Source organism: Sycon ciliatum, chromosome 3 (assembly GCF_964019385.1).
Source record: "Sycon ciliatum chromosome 3, ocSycCili1.1, whole genome shotgun sequence".
Classification (NCBI taxonomy): Eukaryota; Metazoa; Porifera; class Calcarea; order Leucosolenida; family Sycettidae; genus Sycon; species Sycon ciliatum.
This window is the reverse complement of record NC_088645.1, coordinates 13,663,038-13,681,609: the sequence shown is the minus strand read 5'-3', so window position 1 is coordinate 13,681,609 and position 18,572 is coordinate 13,663,038. Positions and strand designations below refer to the sequence as shown.

General features: G+C 46.3%; 2 protein-coding genes across 2 annotated transcripts; both read left to right on the top strand.

Annotated features, from left to right (window-relative positions):
* Positions 1–1,081: 1,081 nt before the first annotated feature.
* On the top strand, positions 1,082–5,401 carry LOC135811486 (endonuclease V-like). The gene is made up of 4 exons (XM_065324725.1): positions 1,082–1,418; positions 2,442–2,901; positions 3,171–3,960; positions 4,641–5,401. The coding sequence occupies exons 1-3, from the start codon at positions 1,366–1,368 to the stop codon at positions 3,948–3,950; spliced, it is 1,293 nt and encodes a 430-aa protein (XP_065180797.1). The 5' UTR covers positions 1,082–1,365; the 3' UTR covers positions 3,951–3,960; positions 4,641–5,401.
* A 6,982-nt stretch (positions 5,402–12,383) lies between these two features.
* On the top strand, positions 12,384–17,763 carry LOC135811485 (endonuclease V-like). Its single transcript, XM_065324724.1, has 4 exons — positions 12,384–12,745; positions 14,804–15,263; positions 15,533–16,322; positions 17,003–17,763. Exons 1-3 carry the CDS (start codon positions 12,693–12,695, stop codon positions 16,310–16,312), a joined length of 1,293 nt encoding a protein of 430 aa, XP_065180796.1. The 5' UTR covers positions 12,384–12,692; the 3' UTR covers positions 16,313–16,322; positions 17,003–17,763.
* Positions 17,764–18,572: the final 809 nt, after the last annotated feature.

Below are 18,572 nucleotides of genomic sequence, written 5' to 3'. Positions count from 1 at the left end.
GTTTCTTGGCCGGCTACTACATGTACATGTACATGTACATGTACATGTAAAGCCGAACGACAGTACAGGCACAGCAGTGGCCAAGCAAAAAAATCAGCTACGCTTCTCCTTCTCTATAAAGCGAAAACTACAAGCTCGGCTACAAGTAGCAGTTTAATTTATTGTTTGAAATAAAAATCTTGCTCGCGCGCTCCTCAGCAGTCAAAATGATGCTGTAGCTGTGTTCACTGCATGCTGCTGGCACTAGAAGTACTAGAAACACGTCAAACGCAGGTACTAGGTGACTCGACTTTCGTTTGTCATCACTTGGCACTTGGCGGGCCAAGTAACTACGCATTGTCAAGAAGCTGTGACGTCAAACTTCAAAGGCCTATGGGGAACCCACTTATAGTTATACTTGTTATACAGCACGCGGCTACCACGCGTTGGTACATCTAATACCGAGCACCTTACGAAAAAACAAGAGTAGCTGTGACGTCACTCTCTTTATTCTCGTGAGATGTGTACTTGTTTTGCAGTTGGTTTGGTTTATTTGAATTCGCACAGTAACCGTGTACTTCAGCTATTCTCTCCTCCCTCTTCTGAATTTGACTCCCCGCTGGCCTCCTCTCCTCCCATCCCCTTACATTGTATTGGGCCTCCGCAGCTTAACCCCCCCCCCCCCCACGACCACCACCCCACGCACACACAACATTGTCACATAGCACAACTCAACCATTCGCTACCCTGTTATTGAGCACTCCTGCTCGTTTGGTCTCGCGAATCCAAATAAAATTAATCACGTCAAACTTGAACGGCCTGTGGGGAACCCACTTATACTAGCAGCTATTTAATCCTCGTACTCACTCAAGTACTACTGTAGCGGACATGGAAATCCAGTCGATTGACCGGGCCGGGCCAGCGGCGCGGGCTCAGCGCATAGAGAACACTGCGTGCAGTGCACAAGTAACTCCGATGCTAGTCATGCACGCTGCATGCAGCGCGCTAGCGCGCTTGCACGCGTGTACCGCTTATCCAGGGCTGCATAGCCAGCGCTCTGGGACCGCTAGACGTGCGACCATATGTCCACGACAGTAGTAGTAGGGTATAAAAAGCTAGTCATTTCACTGTCACTGTCATTTTGCAAGACATTCTAGACGAAGACGCTTCGAGTTTTGTGTCTCGTGGCTCTGGTGGCATGTCATTGAGGTTGCCTGACCTGGTTCAATTTTTGTTTCGTCCATCTGAATCAAACGTTATCAAAATCCTCAGTGGTAGTATTCAGACGTTTTCGGGTTCTGCGATTCTTCTCTAGAACTGTGAGCGATCTTACTGGTGGGCTCAACTGAACCGTGCACAACTCCTCTCTCGGCTGAAGTTTCAAACATGGCGGGAAAGGAGCCTCGTGTTTCTGGCAAACAGATGGAGCAGTGGTCAAGGTACGTTTATGCATAAGTATGATCACTTGTTCTACAGAAAACCAAATCTCTGCTACAGTCATGTAGTTATAGGAGTCAGGCTTTGTATGAAAGGCAGCTTTCAAGGTGAAGTTAGATTGGCAATGATCTTACCTGATTTGAATTTCCTAATTTCCTATTTTCTATCCATTTACTATTCATCCAATCTATTTTACAAGTAATTTTACATCCCAAATCAAATAGGCAAGTATGCACATAGCCAGCAATCGCGGGTTATCACCTAGACATAATAATAATCTGCATAACGGTAAATGTAACTTAGTTTAGAATGGAACTTTTGCTCAGCGTCACCCTTTTAACCAGGCCGTAACGGAGTCGGCCAAAGGAATCCTAGAGAAAGAGACTCCTCCTCTCCACTGCTCAACCAGGATGCCGACATAGGTCCGAAAATAGACAACTAAAGGGTACGCAAGAAAACTTTACGCCAAGGCTGCGCAGACTTTGGCCTACTAGTATAAATTCATTCAAAATTTACGAGGAGCACACAAAAAATCTCCATTGAAACCTAGGCAACCTGCGCAGTTCCAAACTGGAAAGAAGAAACACTGGTGGTAGGAATTCACACCGGCGCAGTGAACCAGTTCCAGTCTTCTATATCGAAGTTTACCGCGCCTAGTGTAATCCAGCGAAAACAACACAGCCTCAACCGAATGTTGCCTTTGTTTCATGAGCGCCAAAGACAGAAGTAATCTGTGCAAAAAGATTGTGCTCTTATGGAGGTACCTAAATATACATACATACATACATACATAAATACAAAACATACATACAAACATACTTTAGTACATACATACATACTTGCATACATACATGTACATCGTGATCTTGATCCTGCTGCCAAGTCTCGCTACATACACACATACATACAAGAAACAGACCTAGATACACCCACTCTTATATTGTAACCCATCCACCCAGTGATACATATGCTGTTTTGTCTTCGTTATTTCTTCCATTTGGTTTCTATATGTCTGGTTCACACAGGATTCAGCGGAATATCCGATGTAGTATCATCGAAGAGGATCGATTCGGTCGCACAGGAGCAACCCTGAGGTCGTCAATTAACATCATTGGTGGACTTGATATTTCGTTCAGCAGCAACGACAACCAGACGGCCGTGGCTGCGCTATCGCTATATAACTACGGTACCATGCAACACATGCATACATTTAAGATTCCCGTCAAAATAACCGTACCATACAAATCCGGCTTTTTGGCGTATCGAGAAGTCGAGCATTATGTCACGTTGCTGGAGACACTTAAGAAGGAACACCCCCAGTGGAAGCCACAGGTGCTTTTGGTGGATGGCAATGGAATTTTGCACCACAGAGGCTGTGGTTCAGCCAGCCATCTAGGAGTTGTGGCTGACGTGCCCACCATTGGTGTAGCCAAAAAACTTCTTATTCCAGCGGTTCAAGCCCGAAGTGAGCGACAATTCCGAGAAGTAAGTGAAGACTTCTCTATGTTCTTGCCCTGGAACATTCGTTAGGAATACTCGCATCTACTTCTTTATCTTTGCCGTGATGATGCCCATTTCGCACAGTATTGGCTGTAATTCATTAATATTCCTGTCGTGCAACTGAGCGAAATTTTCGTAGATGGAGGGGATAGCAAGTGAAAAGTACTTAGCTTAGGATTTGGTCCCAGTGATAATCATCTGTCCCTGTTGAAAGTTTAACACTTGCGTGTTTTTGACCCTTTTGGCATCCGCAGGACAATATCAAACACCTTTGCCAAAACAGAGGCACGGCTCCAGTGATTGGAAAGGGCAAGACCGGCATCATTGGAGTAGCCAGCGTCAACAAAGGTGGATCAACACCCGTCTATATTTCAGTGGGCCACAGAGTGTCTCTGAATACTGCAGTTAGAATAGTCCAGCAGTGCTATCGAGGCAATTGTAGAATTCCAGCTCCTATAGACAGTGCTGATCAAGAATCCCGGCAACAGATTGGTGCAAGAACGAGAGATACTCGCCCGCGTGTGAATGCCAAGCCTAGAGATCGCAACAGTTACCACGGACCAGTGCAGCAGGTCGACATGGACACGTCTGGCGGCAAGGATTCCACGACTTCCACCACACATGACGTTCAGCAGGAGACTCCGAATACAGCTCCACTGAAGGCACAGCCATCAGATAACGCCCAAGGGACTCCTGGTTTCCCTGCTCGTCTACGTGGCAAAGCAGCTCACAACTCCCCAGACGACGAGGGCTTCACCTCGGCTACTGGAAAACATACATTCAAGCCCAAGCCATCAGCTAACGCCCAAGGGACTCCGTGTTTCCCTGCTCGTCTACGTGGCAAAGCAGCTCACACCTCCTCAGACGACAAGGGCTTCACCTCGGCTACTGGAAAACATACATTCAAGCCCAAGGCATCCCCGTCAGTGCAACACATCACCCGATCCACAGGTAACATGGGCTACCGAAGCATCAGCCACCAAGAGGGAGAGGCATTTGGAACGCATTGCAGCTACCCGCAGAGGAAGCGCTAGTGCAATCAAGGTAATTAATGGCTTAAGTTGTGTTTGCACCCTCATTACTCACCATTATGTATCATACAAGTTGCCAACTATACCAACAGGACACCCGTGGAAGCCCTAATGAAATCCCATTTCATCCTAGCTCACAGCCCTCTAATTACTCCCTTTTATCGAACATCCACATAAATCCTAGCATCGCATCAGAGTCTGTCACACGATAAACTGCTGGAACTGTAAAGATAGGCTTCATTAGTTCATTCAGCCTTCGACATAAGATACACCACATCACCACCCCTCTCGAGGAACGCATTGGGAAATCCTGCGCGGTTACGTAGATACATTCTACGTAGATCGAAGTCAGAGCACGTCGAGAAACGCATCTTCTAGCTTGTATATACCGATATTAAGACGAACCTGTGTCATACATGTACTGGCCTCTAGTGCGTCGCCAAAGACAGTAAGAGCCTGAGGAGGCATACTGGTGTTCGAGGATGTATTGCTTTTCGAAGAAACTCAATTTCCATTGAATGTGTGAATTGTGAACTGTAATGTCTGGCCCAATACAACATGTACATCGTTGATGTTGAAATATTTCGCAGCGTGTATAATAATCACCTGTGGTTCACATGGTGTAGCCTCGTGCTCTCGAGTGTCCCTGGGTATCACTGACCATGCTTGGTCATTTTCTATTCTCTGCTTCAGCAAAAACTGGATGCTGCCACCCGGGATTCGTCTTCGAACAGCGACCCTGATGAGGTTCCTGTCGCTATGGGCAAGCGGAAGGCTACCCAAGCAACGCCAACCAGGGATAACCTTGATGATTATGTTCTTCTACACTTTGTCATGTGATAATTGTCAACTCGCTTGCTAGCCTTCCTACTTTGTTGTATCCCATTTATTTTAGTATTCCTGATGTGTGTCCATACCCCTGCTTGATGATTTAACTCCAGTTTCTTTCATTGGCTACCTTTAATTCCGTACTCCACTGATGATAGGGACAGAAGATATATTTCTCGCCGGCCGAGCGGAGCGAGTGAGGTTAGAAATGATTTCTCGCGCAACAAAATTATTTTTCTTCCGAATATGGAATCTGGTGTTTTCTCTTTTTGTTGCTGTTCTTTTTGCCTGACTTCTTCAGTCAGTTTTTTATGTCTCACCAGTGTCCCCACCCTCCCACGTTTCATGTCTGCCCGTCTTTTTCCCTTTCTTTCTTGGCTGTAGATATGTTGTGCCAGTTTAATGCTGCCATATTACCACTTGGGGTTATACACCCGGTCTTTTCCCTCATTCGTGCGTTCGTCGGCGCGAGGGTTTTTTCCCGGCTGGCTCGGTCCAGAGAAATTAATCTGACGGTCCCAAGTGGTGCAATGCAATCACTTTTCCTCCTAGGGTCTGTCTCCCTGTTGTTGCTCCTAGTTTCGTCTGCATTCCGGTTCACATCTGGCTACGGCCTACTACCCTCACTCTGTGTGCTTCTGCCTCTGTGGTCTGGGTCCATGTCCTTATGTCTGTGTATGTGGAGCGAGAACATCGGTTCTGGATTATAATATTCCTGTTACACTACTACTAGGATAAACATACATATCGAACAGGAAACTTACCTGTGGTTGCGTGATGTATGCAGCCTTCATTTTATTTACAGCTCTATTAAAGTTATTAACTCCTCGAGGGTTGTTAAAACCGAAAATGAATAGAAAATATGAAGTTCAAATCAAGTTCCAGATCCGTGACTGTCTCAAGTCGCCTTGTATGCTTTCGTACATGTCTAGTCTTACCCTTACAATTGGTAGAGGTTTGGTTTTCTGTAGAACAAGAGGTCAAACCGACATGTATGCATAACCGTACCTTGACCAGCGCTTTATCTGTTTGCCACAAATATGGCGCTTGTTTGACGCCTTGCTTGAAACTTCGGCTGTTGGAGGAATTTTGCACACCTTAGTTGATCTCACATGGATGCAGCTAATGGGATTTCGGTCTTTGACCACTTGGTGGTGGGTCTGATCTACTCACCTCCCACCGTTTAGGCGCTGCATCTGCGCCTTTGATCCTAGAGGGTGGTGGCGTTCCCACGGCGGATGCGGAAAACTCGGCTTCCAGCCGAGTCTCACGCGAACCGTGAAATTTATTTTTAGTTGATCTCACCAGTACAGACTGTATATTGCCGAAATCCATAGTCTATTGCCAGTGAAAAGCACTAATTATTCCAGAGAACAATGTCTTAGAACTCAGCCATCTGAATTCTCCACCTAGCAAAAAAACGCGTTACATGTATACATTGTTTGTTTGTTTGAAGTTTTATTTTACATCGCAAACCAAACGGGCATTGATGCCCAATATTATGATGGCGATAGAATAAAAAGTGTGGCTCGATAAAGCTGCACTTGAGAAAATGAGAAAATAGTCAATAGGAAGTATTTGTACCGGTAATTACAAGTCAAAATCGAACGAAGTAACAATCAGAGAGAAATAGCAAGATGAGGTCCTATGCCAGAGGGAGGTGCTATTTGGCCATATTAACCGTAGAAAAACACTTTCAGCATTCCTTTAAACGAGGTTGGACGACGAGTGGACGTGAGTTCCTGTGGCAGGGTGTTCCAAAGCTTCACGGCAGAAACCAATGGTCGGCTGTCGCCAGATGTTCGCCGAGTTAGTGGAACAACGTATTTGCAATTGTCATTGCCACGGGTGTTACTGGGAGGTTGGAGGGCTACTCTATCTTTCAGAAGAGGGCTGATGCTGCTGGTGTGGACTAAGTGCATAAGCAAACGCAGTTTGCATTTGGCACGTTCAATTGCAGGGGTCAGTGCAAGGCGAGTGTATATGAGTGGTATGGGACGGGAAGGGCAGATTGGCTACGCAGCGAACACATCGCTTGTCGAGGACAGTGAGCTGGTGCCGCTGCTGAGCCTTAAGTGCTGAGAAGAACGCGTTTGATCCATTAAGCATGTCAGGAAGTATAAGGGCAGAATAGAAGAGGAGTGACTGGCGTGCAGATAGCGACGGGCGGATGGTTCTCAGGGTGGTTAGCTTGTGCGAAGTTTTACGTACTATGCTGGAGACCTGCGCGTCCCACCGAAGACAGGAATCGAAAGCGAACAGTGGTGGTCTGGGTGAGAGGCGTCCCGTTGCAGTTAAGGGGGCAGCCTACCCATAAATTTCATATGGCATTCAATTGACCGTAACTTTGGTGTTTCTCAATGGATTTGAGTGAAATTTTGATCACACACTCCTGCCACTATGCTGGCCCTCAGGACATGATTTACAAGTTCTTGCGCCTCACTGACAGGCTTTCCAGGCCGGAAAACTCAAATTTCCGGCATAGTGCCACGCTGTGCGAGCCACCCACGAGCCAAACAAATGCATTTTCAATTTTTTCACATTTTCGTGCTCATTCTGTTCGTGCGCGGGACTCAAACCTAGTACAAGTCCAGAAGCAGCCATGGGTGATAGGATAGGGCCCCTCAACGAGGCCCTGGAATCTGTCACAACGGAACGAGTGGGCGTTCTCTCACACACTCCCACAGACCCAAGTCAATTTTTGAATTTTTTTAGGTTTAGGGTGTGCTTGCTACGAGGTCGTAAATTTGATACAACATCCAGTGCTGGGACCTCCACAGCAAGGAATTTCCACAGCGCTGCACACCAAATCCAGGATACCCTCAGAAACCGGCAAAGACTTCCACTCACGTTTCACGACTGCCTAGTACTGAATCCTACCTGACTTCTTGACACGACTCAAACTTGCCAAAGTCACTAAATCAACGTCAACGACAATAATCAAGCCACATATCTGCAACGTCACGAGGGTGCTGGCAAAAGTCCTGCTGCACGGCGGCGGGCTTCGCCCGCCGCCGTGCAGCCCAATTCGTGGCTCAAAAACCTTATTTTTTGGACTTGGAGCAAAATTCTGCACACTTTCACGTGTTTCCATGATACGACAAGTTGCGCACGGTCTGCTCACATTCAAATACAGTGCTGCTAACAAATGACAGCGTGCAACAAAAATATCTTTCCTTGCAAGGGCACATTTTCGGCCATAACTCTTGAACGGCCGGTCAGATTGGGACACAATTTTCAGAGAATTTGCAGCTATTCATGCTCTTTCAATTGACGTAGCAATCAATATGAATTTACAAATTCGATTTTTCAGCAAATTTTTGGGTAGTCTGCCACCTTAACGTTGACTTCCAGGGTACCACGGCATGAACCCTCCAATGGCTAAGACCTGCGTCTTGTCAGGGTTTAAAACCAGGCCTTTCCCGTGTAGGTAGTCAGCCAAGTTTGACACAGCAACTGATAACACTTGATTTAGGGTTGCTACAGATCCGCATGCGGTGTCGAGAAGGATGTCATCCGCAAACAGCTGGGAGTGTGCTGGGCTGGTGACGCTATGGACGTCCATGGTATATAGTGAAAACAGCAAAGGCAGTATGTAGCTGGTGGTCTGCTGACGACAGATAGCGGTCCATGGCCAAGGTCAGGGTATCTTCCGTGGAGTGTTGTGGCCGGTACGCAAACTGATTGGCAGGCAAAAGTGAATAGGTTTGTAAGAAGTCACACAGGCGTTTGTGGACTATCTTCTCCAAGATCTTCGATGCTATTGGCAGCAAAGATATGGGACGGTAATTGCGAGATGCGTTCTTGTCACTAGACTTAAATAGGGGTCGAACATTTGCAATCTTCGGGGAGAAGGGCACCATTCCAGACGAAAGGGATGCATTAATTAATATGGATAGCGACGGGGCGAGGGCTGCTGGACAATGCTTCAGGATGAATGCCGGAATACTGTCGCCGCCCTCAGCTTTACGAGCATCGAGTTTCACGAGGATGGCGAATATCGCCTCAACACTAGTGGCCTGGAATTCCCGCAAAGGATCCTCAACTGATGTAAAGTTCAATTCAAGGTGACAAAACAAATTGAAACCAAGTAGTTCGGCAATTTCTGTCAATGAAATGCCACCAAAGGCAAGTGGCACAAAAGTTGAAGCATCTTCCTCTAGATTGCTTTGCAAAATGACAGTGACAGTGAAATGACTAGCTTTTTGTATAGCCTACTCTACAAGTAGGTATTGAATCTAATAACACGTCAGAGGCTGGGTGTTTGTGCCATAGGCACCGGCGGATAATGTCGGCATGATTCTTGGCATAATTTGGTGGTTGAAAATTTGGAGCAAAATATAGCATCCTCTCGGAGGTAGGAGCATAACTACACGATTTTACCACGGTTCTAGTATGTAGGCTATACAATTGTGTACAATGCGCCTGATCAGAGCTGGTGGTCTGCATGGCAAAGCGTTTGGAGGTCATGCAGATAGTGTTTTGAATGAAAAGCAGGGTAGAAATCATGGCAATACAATATTGTATGCTCGAACTCCTCTTCTGCAAAGTTCTTTCTCACACTGGCACAGTACATGTAGGAGAAGATGCCAGTGAATCAGCCTTCATCAGGTATCCCGGGGCGGAAGGGATAGTGACGGGTAGTCCGCAAAACTACGTGAACATTTACCGGTACTCGTACATTACATTTGTACATTATGCATGTTACGAAGTCATGACCAGTCTGGATTTTAGCAGCCATGATATGACGGCAGGCTACGGATATTGCTCTTGTTCGGTCATGATGGAAGGAGAAGTGGAGCTACGGGCGAGATAAGCTGATTATTCGCAGGGTGAGGCCCAGGGTGACATCGGTTGGACGAGTATGATGATTACGAAGACAGTTGAACATGATAATTTTCCAAGGTAACTCAAACTAATTTGGCAATGAAATAATATTTTTACTGAAGCACAAAAGAAATCAAGTAATGAATAGAGGAAGTATTGTTTTCTCTTTTCCTTGTTGACCGCTTAGGCTCTTACATGCATGGATACCTTGGTATGGGGATACTCATGTACATGTTATTTGTCGTACTTATGGCCACTTGCAACTTGCAAGTACGAAAAAGGCACAATTTCCTGAACTTTGAGGCTCCTTAAGTACAACAAAGTGAATGCACATGTATATCCCGGGTGCTGAAGCAAAATATGAGGATTTTACGACCATAATGCAAGAATCCATGAAAGCAAAATTCCTTGATTTCGCGAGAATAATCCGCCGGAGCCTATTGTGCACAGCTGTAGTTCTAGTAGTAGCAGAAGTGGGTTGCGCATATACATCAATAAACAAAGGGGTGTTGACGTCAGATCAAGGGGGCCTAGTAGAACGCACAATGTCCTTCTGCGAATCCATCGAAATCCGAGATTGATTTCACGCAATATTTCGCGTTTGGAAACATTTGTCCGCGGGTACCGGGCGCGGGCTGAGAAAAAGTCGTCTTCAAAAGGTTCTTTTGCGAGAATCCGCGATATGCGCATTGAAACAAAATGGCGTCACGATTTATTGAAAGTGGTATACATGTAGTTGGTACGAGGGTTCAAAACCATTAATTTTGAACTCCAAAGTGTTCGTCTTCTTTTTGACATGCTCACAACAGCTCGCAACAAAGAAAAGCTAAGGACTATGGAAAGAGAGCATGCCAAAGAAGATGAAGGCTATACATGTACTTGTAGTTCAAATGGTTTTGAACACCTGTACTGTACAACCAACTATGCCACTTTCAATAAATCGTGACGCCATTGGGTTTTAACACGCATGTGGCAGATTCTCGCAAAATAAACTTTTGAAGACGTCTTTTTTCTCGCAAAAAAACCTTCTCCAGGTCACGCACGACCGGCCCGCGGCCCGCGCCCGGTACACGCGGGATTTAATGTTTTTCAATCGTGAAATTTTGCCCGAAATACCCAGATTTCGATGAGGGCGTAGAAGTACAATCATGTACTTATATGACTGTAGTCGTTGTTGATTTGACAGCATGCATGAAACAAGTTCTAAGGCGGAGAACACCGTCTTCGGAAACAGTGACCTTACAACAACCATCTAACACCATGACTGTACTAATAGTACTAAGCTCCCTTAATTAATCTGACGTGAACACCCCGTTGTTTATTGATGTGAATTAAGCTGTCGAAGTGCCTACGTCACGCTGCCTGAAAACTCGTAGTTACACGTGGTTACAATAGTATTATTACAAGGCCAAGTGGTGACAAACAAAAGTCGCGTTACCTGCGATTGTGGTGTTTCCCGTGGTAACAGCATCACTTTGACTGGGGCGCTCTGGTGCAAGATCGCGATTTCAAATTTTGTTATACTTCAAGAAGTTTCGCCTTCGGTCTAAAGCCATCTTGCAGTGTTTTCTTGCTGAGTGTTTACCAGCACTTGAGAGATACGAGTTTTGATTTTCGCTTGCCGCTGGACAAGGAAACGAGCCCCGAGTTGGTTGGTCTCAGAACTAAAAGAAATCAGCAATCGTTGCGATGGAAATAACGGAGACCGTGACCCATCATTGTTTCTTGGCCGGCTACTACATGTACATGTAAATGTACATGTAAAGCCGAGCGACAGTACAGGCACAGCAGTGGCCAAGCAAAAAAATCAGCTACGCTTCTCCTTCTCTATAAAGCGAAAACTACAAGCTCGGCTACAAGTAGCAGTTTAATTTATTGTTTGAAATAAAATTAATAATCTTGCTCGCGCGCTCCTCAGCGGTCAAAATGATGCTGTAGCTGTGTTCACTGCATGCTGCTGGCACTAGAAGTACACTAGAAACACGTCAAGCGCAGGTACTTGGTGACTCGACTTTCGTTTGTCATCACTTGGCACTTGGCGGGCCAAGTAACTACGCATTGTCAAGAAGCTGTGACGTCAAACTTCAAAGGCCTATGGGGAACCCACTTATAGTTATACTTGTTATACAGCACGCGGCTACCACGCGTTGGTACATCTTATACAAAGCACCTTACGTAGAAACGAGAGTAGCTGTAACGTCACTGTCTTTATTCTCGTGAGATATGTACTTGTTTTGCAGTTTGTTTGGTTTATTTGAATTCGCACAGTAACCGTGTACTTCAGCTATTCTCTCCTCCCTCTTCTGAATTTGACTCCCCGCTGGCCTCCTCTCCTCCCCTCCCCTTACATTGTATTGGGCCTCCGCAGCTTAACCCCCCCCCCCCCCCCCCCCACGACCACCACCCCACGCACACACAACATTGTCACATAGCACAACTCAACCATTCGCTACCCTGTTATTGAGCACTCCTGCTCGTTTGGTCTCGCGAATCCAAATAAAATCAATCACGTCAAACATGAACGGCCTGTGGGGAACCCACTTATACTAGCAGCTATAGTTAATCCTCGTACTCACTCAAGTACTACTGTAGCGGACATGGAAATCCAGTCGATTGACCGGGGCCAGCGGCGCGGGCTCAGCGCATAGAGAACACTGCGTGCAGTGCACAAGTAACTCCGATGCTAGTCATGCACGCTGCATGCAGCGCGCTAGCGCGCTTGCATGCGTGTACCGCTTATCCAGGGCTGCATAGCCAGCGCTCTGGGACCGCTAGACGTGCGACCATATGTCCACGACAGTAGTAGTAGGGTATAAAAAGCTAGTCATTTCACTGTCACTGTCATTTTGCAAGACATTCTAGACGAAGACGCTTCGAGTTTTGTGTCTCGTGGCTCTGGTGGCATGTCATTGAGGTTGCCTGACCTGGTTCAATTTTTGTTTCGTCCATCTGAATCAAACGTTATCAAAATCCTCAGTGGTAGTATTCAGACGTTTTCGGGTTCTGCGGTTCTTCTCTAGAACTGTGAGCGATCTTACTGGTGGGCTCAACTGAACGTGCACAACTCCTCTCCCAGCTGAAGTTTCAAACATGGCGGGAAAGGAGCCTCGTGTTTCTGGCAAACAGATGGAGCAGTGGTCAAGGTACGTTTATGCATAAGTATGATCACTTGTTCTACAGAAAACCAAATCTCTGCTACAGTCATGTAGTTATAGGAGTCAGGCTTTGTATGAAAGACAGCTTTCAAGGTGAAGTTAGATTGGCAATGATCTTACCTGATTTGAATTGCCTAATTTCCTATTTTCTATCCATTTACTATTCATCCAATCTATTTTACAAGTAATTTTACATCCCAAATCAAATAGGCAAGTATGCACATAGCCAGCAATCGCGGGTTATCACCTAGACATAATAATAATCTGCATAACGGTAAATGTAACTTAGTTTAGAATGGAACTTTTGCTCAGCGTCACCCTTTTAACCAGGCCGTAACGGGGTCGGCCAAAGGAATCCTAGAGAAAGAGACTCCTCCTCTCCACTGCTCAACCAGGATGCCGACATAGGTCCGAAAATAGACAACTAAAGGGTACGCAAGAAAACTTTACGGCCAAGGCTGCGCAGACTTTGGCCTACTAGTATAAGTACATTCAAAATTTACGAGGAGCACACAAAAAATCTCCATTGAAACCTAGGCAACCTGCGCAGTTCCAAACTGGAAAGAAGAAACACTGGTGGTAGGAATTCACACCGGCGCAGTGAACCAGTTCCAGTCTTCTATATCGAAGTTTACCGCGCCTAGTGTAATCCAGCGAAAACAACACAGCCTCAACCGAATGTTGCCTTTGTGTCATGAGCGCCAAAGACAGAAGTAATCTGTGCAAAAAGATTGTGCTCTTATGGAGGTACCTAAGTATACATACATACTTCCTCCGTGAACAAAAACTTCGTGATGGAATTCTGAGGGGCTGATTTGGGCACAAACTGCCGTGAAATGAGTCGCAATCACTTTCTTGGCCTTCCCTGGCATGCCATGACAGAGGTACGATGGAAGGAAAGCGACCTTTCACAACAAGCCGAGCGGAATCGATGGTTGCGCTGTGGAAACATAGGTGATGACAGTCATGGCGAGCGAAACTGAAATACCACTTCTCCGAGGGGATATTGCGCTGCTTGGCCTCTCTACCACTTTAGCGCTGAGTAAGTTGGAGAGTGATAGACTAGAGAGCGATAAAACGGAGCAGCGAGCCCACACAATGAGCGAGTGAACAAGGAGCTTCTCCGATCGCACGGCTCAATGAAAATAATTCTGAACTCAAGTTCTTGTTCAACCTGCGCAAAGCCCAGATTCGAATGCTGATGACCATGTATTCTTTCAGAAGTCTGCAGTCTGATGCAAGTCTCGTGGCTAAAGAAAGTCGACTGGACTTGCTAGCCGCTGCCGTTCAGTGCTGGTATCCATTAGAGAAAGTGGAATCAGTTTGGCTGTGCCTTTACTCCTCGTTTCGCGGAGTTCTGGAGAGCGAAGATGAAACCAGGGGGTCGTAAAATATTTTCACGACTCCCGGATGGAAACGAGTAATCGCCATCGCGGCGGATCACGCAGCTTGAAAGCCAACTTACCTGAACGATGGCGACATCAAAGTCAGCGGAGTGTGATCAAAGAAGCCGAGGCAAGGCTGAAACGAGCTGAACAACGACTCGAGAGAGATGACGACTCGCGTACAGCAGATGACGACTCGCGTGCAGCAGATGACGACAGCGACGCAGGTCAAAAATGAATCGAGCGAAAGCGACGCAAACTGAACTCTCTGCTCATTCCGCCAACAGTTTCTCTTGTAAAGACGCTGTACATAGGCCGAATCACCTTCGTCCAGTGATTTGCAGTCGATACAAACTGTTCTTGACCTGTTCTAAGCGTTTTCATATCCATCAAAATCCATCACGACGTTTTTGTTAACGGAGGAAGTACATACATAAATACAAACATACATACAAACATACTTTAGTACATACATACATACTTGCATACATACATCGTGATCTTGATCCTGCTGCCAAGTCTCGCTACATACACACATACATACAAGAAACAGACCTAGATACACCCACTCTTATGTTGTAACCCATCCACCCAGTGATACATATGCTGTTTTGTCTTCGTTATTTCTTCCATTTGGTTTCTATATGTCTGGTTCACACAGGATTCAGCGGAATATCCGATGTAGTATCATCGAAGAGGATCGATTCGGTCGCCCAGGAGCAACCCTGAGGTCGTCAATTAACATCATTGGTGGACTTGATATTTCGTTCAGCAGCAACGACAACCAGACGGCCGTGGCTGCGCTATCGCTATATAACTACGGTACCATGCAACACATGCATACATTTAAGATTCCCGTCAAAATAACCGTACCATACAAATCCGGCTTTTTGGCGTATCGAGAAGTCGAGCATTATGTCACGTTGCTGGAGACACTTAAGAAGGAACACCCCCAGTGGAAGCCACAGGTGCTTTTGGTGGATGGCAATGGAATTTTGCACCACAGAGGCTGTGGCTCAGCCAGCCATCTAGGAGTTGTGGCTGACGTGCCCACCATTGGTGTAGCCAAAAAACTTCTTATTCCAGCGGTTCAAGCCCGAAGTGAGCGACAATTCCGAGAAGTAAGTGAAGACTTCTCTATGTTCTTGCCCTGGAACATTCGTTAGGAATACTCGCATCTACTTCTTTATCTTTGCCGTGATGATGCCCAATTCGCACAGTATTGGCTGTAATTCATTATTATTCCTGTCGTGCAACTGAGCGAAATTTTCGTAGATGGAGGGGATAGCAAGTGAAAAGTACTTAGCTTAGGATTTGGTCCCAGTGATAATCATCTGTCCCTGTTGAAAGTTTAACACTTGCGTCTTTTTGACCCTTTTGGCATCCGCAGGACAATATCAAACACCTTTGCCAAAACAGAGGCACGGCTCCAGTGATTGGAAAGGGCAAGACCGGCATCATTGGAGTAGCCAGCGTCAACAAAGGTGGATCAACACCCGTCTATATTTCAGTGGGCCACAGAGTGTCTCTGAATACTGCAGTTAGAATAGTCCAGCAGTGCTATCGAGGCAATTGTAGAATTCCAGCTCCTATAGACAGTGCTGATCAAGAATCCCGGCAACAGATTGGTGCAAGAACGAGAGATACTCGCCCGCGTGTGAATGCCAAGCCTAGAGATCGCAACAGTTACCACGGACCAGTGCAGCAGGTCGACATGGACACGTCTGGCGGCAAGGATTCCACGACTTCCACCACACATGACGTTCAGCAGGAGACTCCGAATACAGCTCCACTGAAGGCACAGCCATCAGATAACGCCCAAGGGACTCCTGGTTTCCCTGCTCGTCTACGTGGCAAAGCAGCTCACACCTCCCCAGACGACGAGGGCTTCACCTCGGCTACTGGAAAACATACATTCAAGCCCAAGCCATCAGCTAACGCCCAAGGGACTCCGTGTTTCCCTGCTCGTCTACGTGGCAAAGCAGCTCACACCTCCTCAGACGACGAGGGCTTCACCTCGGCTACTGGAAAACATACATTCAAGCCCAAGGCATCCCCGTCAGTGCAACACATCACCCGATCCACAGGTAACATGGGCTACCGAAGCATCAGCCACCAAGAGGGAGAGGCATTTGGAACGCATTGCAGCTACCCGCAGAGGAAGCGCTAGTGCAATCAAGGTAATTAATGGCTTAAGTTGTGTTTGCACTCTCATTACTCACCATTATGTATCATACAAGTTGCCAACTATACCAACAGGACACCCGTGGAAACCCTAATGAAATCCCATTTCATCCTAGCTCACAGCCCTCTAATTACTCCCTTTTATCGAACATCCACATAAATCCTAGCATCGCATCAGAGTCTGTCACACGATAAACTGCTGGAACTGTAAAGATAGGCTTCATTAGTTCATGCAGCCTTCGACATAAGATACACCACATCACTACCCCTCTCGAGGAACGCATTGGGAAATCCTGCGCGGTTACGTAGATACATTCTACGTAGATCGAAGTCAGAGCACGTCGAGAAACGCATCTTCTAGCTTGTATATACCGATATTAAGACGAACCTGTGTCATACATGTACTGGCCTCTAGTGCGTCGCCAAAGACAGTAAGAGCCTGAGGAGGCATACTGGTGTTCGAGGATGTATTGCTTTTCGAAGAAACTCAATTTCCATTGAATGTGTGAATTGTGAACTGTAATGTCTGGCCCAATACAACATGTACATCGTTGATGTTGAAATATTTCGCAGCGTGTATAATAATCACCTGTGGTTCACATGGTGTAGCCTCGTGCTCTCGAGTGTCCCTGGGTATCACTGACCATGCTTGGTCATTTTCTATTCTCTGCTTCAGCAAAAACTGGATGCTGCCACCCGGGATTCGTCTTCGAACAGCGACCCTGATGAGGTTCCTGTCGCTATGGGCAAGCGGAAGGCTACCCAAGCAACGCCAACCAGGGATAACCTTGATGATTATGTTCTTCTACACTTTGTCATGTGATAATTGTCAACTCGCTTGCTAGCCTTCCTACTTTGTTGTATCCCATTTATTTTAGTATCCCTGATGTGTGTCCATACCCCTGCTTGATGATTTAACTCCAGTTACTTTCATTGGCTACCTTTAATTCCGTACTCCACTGATGATAGGGACAGAAGATATATTTCTCGCCGGCCGAGCGGAGCGAGTGAGGTTAGAAATGATTTCTCGCGCAACAAAATTTTGTTTCTTGCGAATATGGAATCTGGTGTTTTCTCTTTTTGTTGCTGTTCTTTTTGCCTGACTTCTTCAGTCAGTTTTTTATGTCTCACCAGTGTCCCCACCCTCCCACGTTTCATGTCTGCCCGTCTTTTTCCCTTTCTTTCTTGGCTGTAGATATGTTGTGCCAGTTTAATGCTGCCATATTACCACTTGGGGTTATACACCCGGTCTTTTCCCTCATTCGTGCGTTCGTCGGCGCGAGGGTTTTTTCCCGGCTGGCTCGGTCCAGAGAAATTAATCTGACGGTCCCAAGTGGTGCAATGCAATCACTTTTCCTCCTGGGGTCTGTCTCCCTGTTGTTGCTCCTAGTTTCGTCTGCATTCCGGTTCACATCTGGCTACGGCCTACTACCCTAACTCTGTGTGCTCCTGCCTCTGTGGTCTGGGTCCATGTCCTTATGTCGGTGTATGTGGAGCGAGAACATCGGTTCTGGATTATAATATTCCTGTTACACTACTACTAGGATAAACATACATATCGAACAGGAAACTTACCTGTGGTTGCGTGATGTATGCAGCCTTCATTTTATTTACAGCTCTATTAAAGTTATTAACTCCTCGAGGGTTGTTAAAACCGAAAATGAATAGAAAATATGAAGTTCAAATCAGGTTCCAGATCCGTGACTGTCTCAAGTCGCCTTGTATGCTTTCGTACATGTCTAGTCTTACCCTTACAATTGGTAGAGGTTTGGTTTTCTGTAGAACAAGAGGTCAAACCGACATGTATGCATAACCGTACCTTGACCAGCGCTTTATCTGTTTGCCACAAATATGGCGCTTGTTTGACGCCTTGCTTGAAACTTCGGCTGTTGGAGGAATTTTGCACACCTTAGTTGATCTCACATGGATGCAGCTAATGGGATTTCGGTCTTTGACCACTTGGTGGTGGGTCTGATCTACTCACCTCCCACCGTTTAGGCGCTGCATCTGCGCCTTTGATCCTAGAGGGTGGTGGCGTTCCCACGGCGGATGCGGAAAACTCGGCTTCCAGCCGAGTCTCACGCGAACCGTGAAATTTTTTTTTTAGTTAATCTCACCAGTACAGACTGTATATTGCCGAAATCCATAGTCTATTGCCAGTGAAAAGCACTAATTATTCCAGAGAACAATGTCTTAGAACTCAGCCATCTGAATTCTCCACCGGGCATTAAAACGCGTTACATGTA

Bases quoted from the DNA above. Each gene is read 5' to 3' on its own strand.
- LOC135811486 (XM_065324725.1), top strand. From the start codon at position 1,366: ATGGCGGGAAAGGAGCCTCGTGTTTCTGGCAAACAGATGGAGCAGTGG. The intron at 1,419-2,441 runs GTACGTTTATGC...TGGTTCACACAG, and splicing joins CAGATGGAGCAGTGGTCAAG to GATTCAGCGGAATATCCGAT. The intron at 2,902-3,170 runs GTAAGTGAAGAC...TGGCATCCGCAG, and splicing joins GTGAGCGACAATTCCGAGAA to GACAATATCAAACACCTTTG.
- LOC135811485 (XM_065324724.1), top strand. From the start codon at position 12,693: ATGGCGGGAAAGGAGCCTCGTGTTTCTGGCAAACAGATGGAGCAGTGG. The intron at 12,746-14,803 runs GTACGTTTATGC...TGGTTCACACAG, and splicing joins CAGATGGAGCAGTGGTCAAG to GATTCAGCGGAATATCCGAT. The intron at 15,264-15,532 runs GTAAGTGAAGAC...TGGCATCCGCAG, and splicing joins GTGAGCGACAATTCCGAGAA to GACAATATCAAACACCTTTG.